Source organism: Rutilus rutilus (assembly GCF_951802725.1).
Source record: "Rutilus rutilus genome assembly, chromosome: 4".
NCBI classification, from domain to species: domain Eukaryota; kingdom Metazoa; phylum Chordata; class Actinopteri; order Cypriniformes; family Leuciscidae; genus Rutilus; species Rutilus rutilus.
Window position 1 is genome coordinate 19865018 of NC_140212.1, and position 13858 is coordinate 19878875.

The following is a 13858-nucleotide window of genomic DNA, read 5'->3' on the forward strand; positions in this document are numbered from 1 at the left end:
AGCGACTTTTGCAAAAGTAGAAGATGGATTCAAAGAGACCGGCTTCTAGTTCATCCCAAACCCCAACGCAAACTCCAAGTAACCGCGTGCACAACTCTGGTTGCAGTTTCGCGTGTCGCCAGAAGGGGGCATAGTTCTGCAAAAACTTCTTACGTCACAAACTACCTCGTAAACAACAGTAAAGTTGATGAGTAGATCTCAGTGCTGGTGTGAGTGAGTGGAGGTGGGGCTAATTTGCATATTCGTGAATCCACGTAAATTAAGCAAGGGTGTAGAGTAAGCTATTTTAAGGCATAAATAATTGTTTTTCACAGGAAACAAGCCTTTAAATATGTAATTTTGGTGATCAAATATTAGTTTTAAGGGATACAACTATTGAATACAGGGGGATTTTAAGCAAGGATGCATTAAATTGATCCAAAGAGACAGTAAAGGCATGTATAATGTTACAAAAGATTTATATTCCAAATAAATGATGTTCGTTTAAACTTTATATTCATCAAAGAATCCTGAAAAATTAAATTCATCACGGTTTTCCAGAAAAAAATATTAAGCAGGAGAAAACTGGGGACATTAATAATAAGAACCATTTTTAATAATTGATCATAATATTTGATAATAAGGATCATGTGACACTAAAGACTGGAGTAATGGCTGTTAAACATTCAGCTTTGCCATTACAGAAATAAATTACATTTTACAATAGATGTTACAGTTATTTGAAATTGTAACAATGTTACAATTACTGGTTTTAATGTTCTATTGATCAAATAAATGCAGCCTTCGTGAGAATTAGAGACTCATTCAAAAAGAAAATTAAAAAAAAAATCTTTCTTTTTAGAAAATTGACTGATAGTGTATGTGCATATCAGCACTGTGACCTCTGACCTCTGTTTGATGTGTGTGGATGAGCAACATGAGCTCTGGTGCAGCTACAAATATTAGACTTGGTTATATGAATTTACCCACCTGCTGACCTATAGTTTGATGTTTTGACTGAGGAACAACAGGGTTTTTCCCCTCCATATTTTGTGCCGCTTTTTTTGTTTAGAGTCTCCTAGTATTGACCACCTTGTGACTTGCACCCTCTGTTTGCATGGAGGGTTTCTCGATGTTTCTCAGTTGTAGTGTTTCCTCATCATAGATCCTTATTGTGCTTAGAAGAATCCAGGAGATTTAACGGTTATGTTCTTTTTTCTTTTTGTGTCAGGAAATCATGAAAACTGAGGTAAGGGTCTCGTTGTTTAGAATTAGAGTAGCCGGATACGCTGCGGTAACACCGGCGAGAGGATTCAGCCATTAGTTTTGACTGGGTTGCGATTAGGACCGCACGATTAATCGCAATTTACATGAAATCGCAGTTATGTAAATAAACAGTTATGTAAAAATCCAGTGGTAGTGTATCATTTGCTGGGATTAAAAGAGGGCGGGACTTTATGGTGTACAGCAGTGCCCTGGAGGCTGACGAGGGCATGGCTTACTCTGAACAGGAAGCCTCCAGGGCGGAGCCAGCAGTTCAGGGGGCCAGGGCGGAGCCAGCAGTTCAAGGGCCTAGGGCGGTGCTGGAAGTTCAGTGCTGAGTGTCTCGGGGACTGCCTCCGTGGACGGGTAGCCCCCCAAAAATGTTTTTCTTGCGCCGAGCTGTGTACTCTGGAGCAAGCTCGGTGACTGAAGCCCTCTCTGGACACTGGATGGGGGACGTAGTCCTCTCTGGACTCTCCTGGACGGGAGACAGAGTCCTCTCTGGACTCTCCTGGACGGGAGACAGAGTCCTCTCTGGACTCTCCTGGATGGGGACAGGGACTGGAGTCACCTCTGGACTCTCTTGGATGGGGACAGGGACTGGAGTCACCTCTGGACTCTGGACTGGGACTGGACATTCAGGGGCGGTAGCGGCCATCTTGGCAGAGGGCTCTAGTGTGGCAGCGGCCATCTCTGGACGCTGGTCAGGGGCTGGAGCTAGTGATGGGACATTTGAACCGAGGCGTCGGAGCGTGTGTCGAGAAAAAGTGGGCGTGCCAGATGAAGCCGCGATTCGAGGCTTGTGTTGTTAACGTGAAAATCACGTGACTAATGACAAACGAGGCCTCGGTTTGTGTGGATACGTCATCGGTTCGGTCTGAGTGTCGCTTCCGGATAAAAGGCGGTTCGAAACTCGCGCCTCCTTGTGGGTGTTGCAGGAGTAGTAGAAGCAGTTGTAGTAGTGTCAGAGAGTCAGAGAGTTAGATGATAACTGTTGTGTCATATGTGAGGGCTGTATATTATTACATTATCAGGTTAGAATAGTTATAGTAGCCTATATTATTATTATAGTAGGCCTAGCTATATTATAGTCTTGTTATATTAATTAGATAAGATTATTTGGATTGCTCTGGATTTTTGCATCTGGACTGGACTGCTTTTTGATTTGGATTGCCTTTTTGGATGTGTTTGCTTTTTGTGACTCTTCTTTTTCCTGGTAATGGACAAGCAAGAAAGAGGGAATCCTTCCCTGTCTGGGCTCAACAGAAGCATCAGTGTCCTCATTTGTACCACTGCCATTTTTACGTTCCCCTGCATCCCCTGTTCCTTGTGAAAGGATATTTTCCAAGGCTAGAGAGATTTTGTCCAAGAAGAGGAATCGTCTAAACCCCAACACACTTGAAATAATTCTGTTTCTCAATAAAAAATCTATTGTAATCCTTCCTTCCGGACTATTCTGTTGCAGTTTACTTTGATAATCTGTTATCTATAATCTGCTAAATGAATAAATTGACTTTATTACACTCCCTCAAACATAAGCACTGCACTCAACACAGTGTCACTGTTGTTGTTCATACTGTCACTATCCAAACAATTTATGAATAATTAATAAACTGTGTGTGTGACTCTGTACAAGTAAATTCAGACAGAGAAAGATACATATTTTATAATATACACAGTAATGGACAAATGTCTGATCATGTCTTTTTATTATTGCAAATGAAAGGTTACAGACATCAACAGTGAGTAGCCTACAAAATAAATAAATAAATATTTGTATTTATAAAAATATTTTTATAAAATATACATTTAAATAAAAATATACAAATAAATATAAATAATTATTTGTATATTTACATTACAAATAAATATTTGTATTTCTAAAAGTATTTTATAAAATATACATTTTTTATTAAAGAAAAAAAAAAATTTATAGAGGGAGGGAGGGAGGGAGGGGGGGGCGTGGCTCTGAACACTGGTTCAGAATGAATTAATTTGTCTGCTATTTCTTTGCACAGTAGCTAGGTGTCACTAGTGAGCAATGCTGAATGAAGCTTCGAGTAATGAACCTTTGGCTGAAGCAATGGACTGCGAGGTCTCAGTGGTTCAGGAAGCCTCATTTTGCCATCACTAGCTGGAGCCATCACTGGCGTGATGGTGATGCAGAGACCTCTCTCGATCAGAAGCCTGATGAGGTAGTCAGTCAGGTCATGGCCAGCCAAGTCCATCTTTACTGCTGCTAGATCCAATGTTGTAAGGTCTGACGTTCTGTCACACGCAGGTTGAAGCAGGGAAGGATGCCAGATCTACTCGCAGCAGCTCAACTTTATTTTCAATGATCATAAAAGAAACCAAACACTCGTGACATCAAACAGAACAACCAAACGTATAGCAACGACAACAGACACTGAACAGGACAAAACACAGGGCTTAAATACACTGAACAGATCAGGGAAACGAGACACAGCTGGGGCAAATGAACTAATGAGTAATTAACAAGATAACATGTGAAAGGGATCAAATCAATGAAACACATGGGCAAACTGGGTGTCACAGGCAAACATTCACCTGCTGCGCAGCAGAAATTAACAGACAGACTTCAGCAAATGTCCTTTAATTTTTTAAATCACGGCCGGGAGAGTACTCGAGCAATTCTCAGAGAATCTCTCCCAAGAAGAAGCAAGGCCGGAGGATCTCAGACAAATTCCATTGAGAATCCCACCAGCTAAAACAATACAACAGTTTTTATAGAATAAGGAGGTATGGCAAAAATGTCATGCTGCATTACATAATTTCCCCACAATTTGATTGGTTTTCATAGACAAACCCTTATAGGTAAAGCAAACTTTGTTTTAATGATTACTTCATTGTTAATCACAAGGTTCAAACTTAGTCATCTAGTTTCATTTCCCATAGTTGTTATTTTTACACTCACACAACCAAAGTAAAAGGGGTATGGCAACACAACATACAACATTCAAAAACACAGGACAGAACGTTTTAGTACATTGTGTTTCAAAGTGTTATCATGTTAGGCCTAAAAAGAGAAATAAGGTTAGATGTTAGAAACATGGTTAGTTTAAAGGGGACATATCATGCCAAATGCACTTTTTTAGCCCTTAAATGCATTTTGTTGTATATTTGGAGTGTTTAGAAGTACAGAAAATATGAAATTATTCTCTTCAGGTGCTTCGTTGATCTTTATATTCTGTTTTGGGCATATTTTTCAACCTGTTCCGATTTTTCTGTTATCTATGACGTTTTTTGAACTATTACGTCACAGTATTTGCAGCGGAACTGCCAAATAAGGACATTGACTTCCGGCCCAACACTTCGAGCAATCCGCCATTTTTATTTCTCGCTGCAATTTTGTAGTCCAAGCTAAAGGATGCAGAAGTTACGAGAGGGTAAGTTAAAATGTTCGGTTGTTGGATGTAGTAACCCACACGCTTCATTACACCGTCTAATGTAGATAAACTGCCGCGCTTGTGACAAGGGCGCATGTTTAACTGAAAGAACGAGCAGAGAGAGAGACCCGGTCGCGCGCGCGCTCACTCTCTCTCTTCAGAGCCAGGCGAAAGTGTAAACAAGACATCACCGTCTCCAAACTAGACGCTGTCTTGCTCTCTCTCCCTCGCACATATTAATCAAAATAAATCGACACGGTGGTAAAAGGTCGGAAGACCAAAGTTTCATGTGTACTGTAACAGTACACACCAGTGCGATACATCCATATAAAGACGTTCTACAGGTTCGTCGTCTTCATTTTCATCTCGCTCCGGCTCCGACTCTGGCTCGAACATGTAAGGCTGGCTGGACAAGTCTTCCGTTGTTGACATTTTGTTAATAACGTGTGAATAAAAAGTTTCTGTGCCGCTATAATCGTATCTCTGCTATCAAACTACAAAAATGGCCGAACGGGGTGGAGTTGAACCTCTGCAACCTGGAGAGGGGGCGGGGTATGAAGTGTCTCAATTGTATTTAAAGAGACCGCACCAAAACGAGTTGCTCTCAGACGCTCATCAGAAAAGGGGTAGAAAAGGGGCCTGTGGAGCTATAATAATGAAGAATTCAGACCCAAGCATTGCAGTTCCGCTTTATATAGACTACAAATGTATGATTTATATGTAAAAAGGAACAATTTAAAAGCATGATATGTCTCCTTTAATATACAGTTTACTATTTTATCTATTAAAAATCCACCACACAGGCTATAAAACAAAACAAAAAAACAAAGCATTAATTAAAAAAAAAAGTGTTTGATCGCATCAGTCAATGAATAATAAAAAAGAAAAATGTTTTGATTGTGACTGTTTCAGGACCATCAGGACTTTCAGGAAATCTGCTGAAATCTGCTGAAAGCGGCACCCCGAACTATTCTCGGTAAGTTTGCTTTTAAGTTCAGACCGACTTGGAATTGGTATTGTTTTTTTGTTTTTTTTAGTTTCCATCCACCGCCAGGTGTTTTTGGTCATTTTCACAAAATTTTTATGGCCCACAGAATATTTAGTTGTATAGCCTATGAATATCTGAACATGCAATATATCAAAAGAAAGAACAGACTTTTTCAACAGAAAAAAAGAACAGACTTTTTCAACAGAATTGCTTGATTGATGAGACAATCATGTTTTTGTCAAAGACTACATCAGGATCATATTCAGTACAATGATCAAAACATAGATGGAGTAGTTTGAGTCCATCAACATCCCCAAAGCTTCACAATAACTCTGGATCGACATTTCATTCATTAATGTTAGGCAGTTTTGATTTATATACTGTTTAATGTTGATGATTGCGCTATTTTTTTATATGTGTCTGCTTACATATGCAATTGATTGTTTCTGCTTCTTCTTTGCCTGTGTTTTGATCAGGAGATTCAGTACTCATTCAGGAGATGTGTAATAGATGCACATTTTGAGGTGCTTCTTGTTGTTTGTTAAGCGTCCTTGGGTTCTGTGAAAGGCGCTATATAAATTAAAGTTATAATTATTATTATTTTTAATTGCTCAGCCTATTCCTGTATTATGTGTTCTTGTATATAGACCTCCTAAATATAATGCAGACTTTATACAGGAGTTTTCAGACTTTTTATCTGTGATTGTAACTTCTTTTGACAACATTGTACGTCTTGGTGATTTTAACATTCATGTTTGCTGTCAAGCGAAGCCTTTAGTCACAGAGTTTTTAAACAGTATTGATTCATTTAACTTTTCACAATGTGTAACTGGCCCTACTCATCAGCATGGTCACACTCTTGATTTGGTCCTTTGCATGAGTATTTCTGTGTGTAATGTCTGACCATAAGCCTATTGTTTTTAATATTACCCTCTTATGTGGTCTCCCGGAAAAACAGCCTGTTGCTTATTACTCTCATGCGATTACATCTAATGCAGTCAGTGATTTTTCATCAGCATTTTATACTCATTCATTAATTGACACGATTGAATCTCCATCTGTTTTAGTGGGTCCAGAAGAATTGATTAATCTGTTCAATGATGCTTGTTCTGATATCCTTGACCATGTTGCCCCATACAAATTAAGGAGACATAAGAAAAAATCTCAATTTGAGCCAATTTCTCTCTCATTTATTAGGAATGTTGTTGCACATTTAAACCCTACTTCCTCATCTAATGATGTGCTTCCCCCCAAGCTGTTCGTCAAGCTCATAGATACTATTGGATCAAGTATTCTCTCTATTATAAATTGCAGTCTGACCAGTGGGTGTGTTCCTTCAAGTCTTAAGCATGCGGTTGTTCAGCCTCTTCTTAAAAAACCTGGCCTAGATCCTACAGATCCAAATAATTTAATATCTAGTATTTAATATCCAAATAGCCAATATCTAAGCTACCCTTCTTATCCAAAATATTAGAAGAAATTGTTTTTAGTCAGCTTACACCATTTTTAACAAAAAATTATGTTTTTGATAAATTTCAGTCTGGATTTAGATCAGGTCATAGCACAGAATCGTCTCTACTTAGCGTAGTTAATGACCTTTTAGTAAAGACTGACTCTAGTAGCAATGTTGCTTTGATTTTGCTTGATCTTAGCTCAGCATTTGATACAATTGATCATTTAATCTTGATTGAACGTTTAAGACAGTATGGGTATCCAAGGAACTGCTCTAAGCTGGTTTGCCTCTTATCTTCAAAATAAAACCTTTTCTGTTAAAATTGGAAACTTTTCCTCATCAATAGCTTCGATCACATGTGGGGTCCCTCAAGGTTCCATTCTGGGACCGGTGCTATTTTCATTGTATATGCTTCCTCTTGGTTCTATTTTTAAGAAATATAGTATTTCGTATCATTTTTATGCTGATGACACCCAGATGTATCTGCCCATAAAGCCTGGAGATGATAAATCCTTTAATTCACTTTTTGAGTGTCTAAAAGATGTAAAATGCTGGATGAATAATAACTTTCTCCAGTTAAATAAGGAAAAAGCAGAAATGATTATATTTAGCCCTAATAGCTGTGCAAATAATATAGCTGAAAACCTAGGTCCCTCTGTCATCCAATCTGAATACACATGTTAAGAATCTGGGTTTTATCTTTGACACAGAAAAGTTTGATAAACAGATCAATTCAGTGGTGAAGAATAGTTTATTTCAATTGCGAAATATCGCTAAACTTAAATCTATCCTATCTTTCAGTGATCTGGAGAGAGTAATTCATGCTTTTATTTCGTCGTGTCTTGATTACTGCAATGTTCTGTATCTGGGTGTAAGTCAGTCTTCTCTGTCACGTCTTCAGAGAGTACAAAATGCGGCAGCAAGGTTGCTGACAAATACAAAAAAGAGGGATCTTATATCCCCTATTCTGGCCTTGTTACACTGGCTTCCAGTTTATTTTAGAATAAAGTACAAGGTACTTTTGTATACTTTTAAAGCTCTGCATGGACTGGCACCAAAATATGTTTCTGAACTTATACATTTTAGTTGCTCACAGAGATCTCTGAGATCCCAAAATCAGCTGCTCCTTGAAATTCCGAGAGGAGATCGTGCTTTCTCAGTCGCTGCTCCTAAGTTGTGGAATGGGTTACCAATGTTTATCAGATCCTCTACTTCTGTAACCATGTTTAAAACTCTTAAGACATATTTGTTTGATGAGGCCTTTGCTACTTTGTAAGGACCGTTAGGCTGTGATTTTATGTTTATATTAGTATTATTATTATTATTATTTTATTTTTTTTATTGTATTTATTTATTTATTTATGTATTTGTATTTTACTGTGTTTTATCTAATCCGTTTGAAATTGTACAGCACTAAGCTCTCCAAGAGAACCCTACCACTATAGTGAACAGCCACATGGTGAAAGATTCCAGCATAATGATTCCAGTCCAATCAGTGGCAAGCAAACCCTTCAACAATGATGGACCTAACAAAATATCTACTATAGCTTGGGGTGGTAAGCTCAGGCTTATTAAAATTTGATAATCATCCAGAGAATTACTGGGCTTGGAAGGCATCCTTTCTTAGTTCCACTGAAGATTTGAATCTCACAGCCACAGAAGAGTTTGATTTGCTTTGTAAATGGCTTTGGCCATCATCCTCTGAACAAGCTAGGATAATCTTAGCAGTTCACAATCACAATGCCAAAGCTGGCCTTAGAATGGTATGGCAAAGAGACAACCTTAAAGTGAGGGAACTGGGCAATACTCTGCTGGAACTTGAAGCAGCATGAACTGATGGATACTTACCGGGAGTCAACATGTCACGTGGAGTCAATCCAATTGTGCAGAAACTTCTGTTATACCTACAAGAGAAATGGATCACAGTAGGAGCACAGTATAAAGAACAAAATGGTGTGCCTTACACTCCATTTTCTCCAAAGACAGAGAGAGGTCCTCCATATAAGCCATATTTAAAACCTACAGTAGCCGCCAGGAAAAGTCTCTGCAGATCTTGGAAAGACTTATTTAAAGGATTCAGAGGAAAAGGTAAATGACCCTAATAAGCAATTTCCTCTGCATAGCAAACCCAATTAAGGCAAAACGTAAGATGAGAGGAAAACTTACCTCAAAGACATGAACATCTGATTCAGATGCTGTGCGTCATCCAGCCATTTTGCCAAAAAACTGCGATAGACTTGTACAGTGTAAAGAATGTAAAAGCTATCAGCATCCCACTGCCTTACATCCAGGTCCAGCACCTTGAAAAGTTAGCAAATGTGTCTCGACTGAAGACCAGGGCAGGGAGCAACCAACAATTGATTCCTTGTCAGTGACATCCAAATGCACTGAAATTTGTGGGAATGGATCAACAACCAAAACAGTATGTCTTGGCTTCACGGCCAAGACATACTGCGAGTGCATAAGGTTCTAGAACAGTGCAGCTCACAACGCGCTATTCGGGCAATGTCTAGATCTTCTGGGTAATGATCGTTCATCCATCCTTTCGTCATGTACTAGTAGCAAATATGTGAAAGAGAAGTTTGACAACACAGTGTTGCATTACAATCCTCGAAGCAATGTTGCTACAGCTGTTCTTCTTCAAACTAAACCTATGTTTCCCATCTGGCTAGCGCACATCCGATAATGCTTACGCATCAAGTCAGTAGGTGGTCTTTTGTGGCTGTTCGACTGCATTTGACCACATGAGCATTTACACTATGAAAGTAATCTGGTCAAATGCGTTTTCAACAACCTCTGGAAATGCCTGAAAGTGGACGAGCTCAAAACGTTTTACACCTGTATTTAGAGTTGTCCACTTATGATCCGATCAACCAAAAGCCATCTTAATACCAGGTATAAACAGGGCCTATGTTGTGATAAGTGTAATCAGATGGACACTTTTTTTAATCCCATGTAATATGTCCCAGACATGATAATCTGTCAGATTTATTCCAGGAATCATGTTAAAGAGGGATGAGACCTCCTTAACCATGACCATGTTTATGTTTGATGATGTCCTTTAAATTCTTTTTAATGCATTTTCAGTTTCTGAGCTGTGTTTGGTGAATGTTTCTGCTTGTGTGTCTTAAAAAAACTTTTTTTTTTTCAGGCACATTGGGCATAAAGGATGGGATCCCAACACAGGCTTTGATGTAAGTATTTCCGCCATTGCATGTTTGCATGTTAGCATTTATTGCGAAACGCATAAAGCCGTGATGTTCAATGTTGCATGCATGTCATCTTAAGATGCAGTTGTTTATACGATTTCATCACAGTCAGGAGGTCATGACGGGATGTGCTTCAAGTCATCTCTTACACAAAGTGATTGCAGGGGATATATCTTCATAATCTAAAGCAATCCTTCACCCAAAAATCAAGGATCATATTTCATTCATTGAGCTGGCAGTGTGTATTAGATCTGTGTGCGCTAGTTTTTAATTTTAACTCCCCTGAATGGGAGATTGTATAAAGGACATTCATTCTGGGTTATGGTGGGATTGTGCTGGTAAACTATCTGCAGAAGTGCTAGGAGACATTGGAGTTTTTCCCTCTTTTGCACCCCGCTTTTAAATTGCTAATTTCAGTAAAATGCACATGGTGAAGCTCAACTTCCATTGGAATGAACTGAAAATTCTGAACTTGAGGGCGGCAATTACTTAAAAGGTGGGTTCATTATTATTCTTAATGAAAAACACAACAACTAGAAAAACACAACTAATCCGTTGCAGGTTCACTATTAGCACTGGGTTTAGATTCAAAATATTACCAATGGGCACTTTTACATTTCGCTTTGAAACAAAATCTTCTGCCATCGTCTTGCAGTCGCTAGTGACTCTCATTACGTGTTAAATGAAATCTGGCTCCTGCTGTTGATCTGCGACTCTCGTTTGGCTCGCGCTGCATTGAGCAGACACGTGCAGTTTTTAATTGTAATGTCTGTTCTCTAACTGAACTAAATTATTTTGATCTAAACGACGGTGGGGTGGTGGGCAAGTGATGTAACTGGTGTTGCGACTGAACAGTGTTAAGACTATTGTATCAAGCCTATTCCAAACCCGTAAGACTTTCGGGTTTGGCATAGGAACAAAATCTTTGGAACACAAATGAAGATTTATTTGATGAAATCTGAGAGATTTCTATCCCTCCAAGCCTAAATTAAATCGATCATGTCTCTTCAGAAAATTTTGAACTAAACGCTTAATTTATATGGATTCGTTTTATGATCTCTTTATGAACTTTTTGAAGCTTCAAAGTTTTAGTTGTGTAGCTGCCAATGGAGGGACAGAAAGCTCTCAGATTTCATCGAAAATATCTTCATTTGTGTTCCGAAGATGAACTAAAGTCTTGCGGTTTTGGAACGACATGAGGGTGAGTAATTAATGATAGATTTTCATTTTTTGGGTGAACTAACCCTTTAAATAACAAATGAGCAAACAGAGCCACATTTGTTTTAAAATAAGATGGCACAGGCACATTTTTCGAGCAAAACATTGCGCAAGAAGTGAAATTTAGTGAAAGAAAAAATAGATACACTGTTCAAAATGAAGACTACTGGAATACACTATAAACGTTTGGGGTTGGTGGGATTTAATAAAAATGTTATTGAGTCTATTCTGCTCACCAAGGCTGCATTTATTTGATATAAATAAAATACAGTAAATATTGTGAAATATCAATACAATTTAAAATACCTGTTTTCTTTGTGAATATATTTTAAACCTTAATTTATTCCTGTGATCCAAGCTGAATTTTCAGCATCATTAGTCCAGTCTTCAGTCTCACATGATCCTTCAGAAATCATTCTAATATGCTGATTTAATTTCTAATATTATTATTATTAAATAGAAATATGTTGTAACATTATACATATTTAATGTCTCTTTTGAATAAAAGTATTAATTAATTTAAAGAAAAGCTGTCCCCAAATCTTTGAATAATAATGTATGTTCAAAGTTAATGTGATGAACTACAAAAGCATGACTTACAAATGAGGAGGACTGCAACACAAGAAGCAGAAGTTAATTCTGATTTTATTTAGATTTGATTTGTATTTTGATTCTTTCCAGTCATTTGTTGATGGTTCACTTCTTGTCTTTCTCAGATGAATAACCTGGACCCAGACCTAAAGCAGTTGTTTGACATGTGTGGCATTTCTGAGGACCAGCTCAAAGACAAAGAGACGTCTAAGGTCATTTACGACTTCATTGAGAAGAAAGGAGGAGTAGAGGCTGTAAAAAATGAACTTCAACAAGGTGAGTCCAAGAGTTTGGGTGCAGCTACCAGGTTGTAATATTATAACTTATCTAAGCAAGAAAGATGATATGTTGTACTACAATAGAGTAATATTTTAAATAATTTGTCCTTCAGGACACCCGAGGTGGTGTAGTAGGTAACTTTCCCCTTTTGCATGAGTCTGCAGTGATAAAAACAAAACTTTTTTTTGCAGTGAACAAATCAGAAGGCTTGCAACCAAAGTATTGTTACTACAATATTTCTGTGGACTGATGATGTGTGTATATTTAGGAAATACTTTTAGTGCCTCTAGTCAGAACCTTAATTCAATAGTCAAGACCTTAAGTTACACCAAAACTAGACCTCCAAATTCCCAGACCCAAACCTAACACAGGAGGGATATTGCTCGTGGCATTACAGGGGCGAGCCACTGGTGGGGCCCCCCCTTCAGGGCAATGGTGACGACGGTGATGGTATCTCGTCCTCTCACCCAACCCTTCAAAAGGATATAAGCCTGGCCTCTCACGCTCTACACCCGGTCCACTTTCCTTACAGCAGGGAGCAGTTTCGGCCACTCGCTCACTCTCATGATATGCAGTTCCCCGCCTCCGAGCGGTGATGCACAGTGTTGGACATCATTTTAGATTAGATTCCAATCAGATACAAAAATAATCGGATTTGGACTGACAGTGTGAACGTAGCCATAGTGAACTACTTTACGTCAACATTTTAGCCATAGTCAACGCTTCATTTACACATGTTGTTTATGAGCTGATGCTGTGCCTCTCTCAACCACACAGTTTTTTGCACTCTTCTCTTTAACTTTTGGCAGTCTATAGAACTCCAAATGTTTTTTCCCGGTGCGACCGATTAGTACAGACCAAAACACGACCATTTTTCAGCAGCAATAATCAGCCAAATTTGCGAGTCCGTTCAGTTCAGTACCATTGTTTACGTTCAGTGCCGTCAATATGGCCGACTTCCGGATTGATGACGTTTTGTGAAACCGTGTTGTGTATAAAATGCTCTGGCCGCTCGCTGCCGTGACTTCTGTGTTAACACCGGCTTTGCAGATGTCTTCTCATATGAGTGTGAACTTGTACTGCTTACACTGGCCATTATGCACGCCGCCGTGACCGCTGTCCATCACTTTCTACGACAAACTGGAAGTCTACGGTCCAGCCGCAAAAGTTAAAAAATCCGAACCTCAAATCGGATCCGAAATTTTCACATTCGCATATGATCGGAACTCCAGGAAGATCCCGAACTACTCTCCATTGGAAATTAATGACTTCCAGTCCAACTACTGATGTTTGTTGTGTGCAGTGGAAAGGCGGCTTTAGTTTTGATTGCGTTGCGATGGGACCAGAAGAAGGGTATAGGAATATAGGAAAATAGGAATATAGGAAGTATGATAAAGGCCTATTATTATTGTTGTGTTTCCTCATCATGGACCCTCATTGTCCTTTCATGAGTTCACACTTACAAATAAGT

The 13858-nt window shown here is 38.8% G+C and overlaps 1 protein-coding gene across 1 annotated transcript in view; it reads left to right on the plus strand.

The window, feature by feature from the left end:
* The window catches only part of LOC311288980 (actin nucleation-promoting factor WASL-like), a 30587-nt gene that overhangs the window by 12266 nt on the left and 4463 nt on the right, over positions 1–13858 (plus strand). Inside the window, exons 6-8 of the mRNA XM_084406713.1 lie at positions 5562–5625; positions 10242–10284; positions 12234–12384. Coding sequence (XP_084262839.1) covers positions 5562–5625; positions 10242–10284; positions 12234–12384 — 258 coding nt within the window. The remainder of the gene's footprint in view (positions 1–5561; positions 5626–10241; positions 10285–12233; positions 12385–13858) is intronic.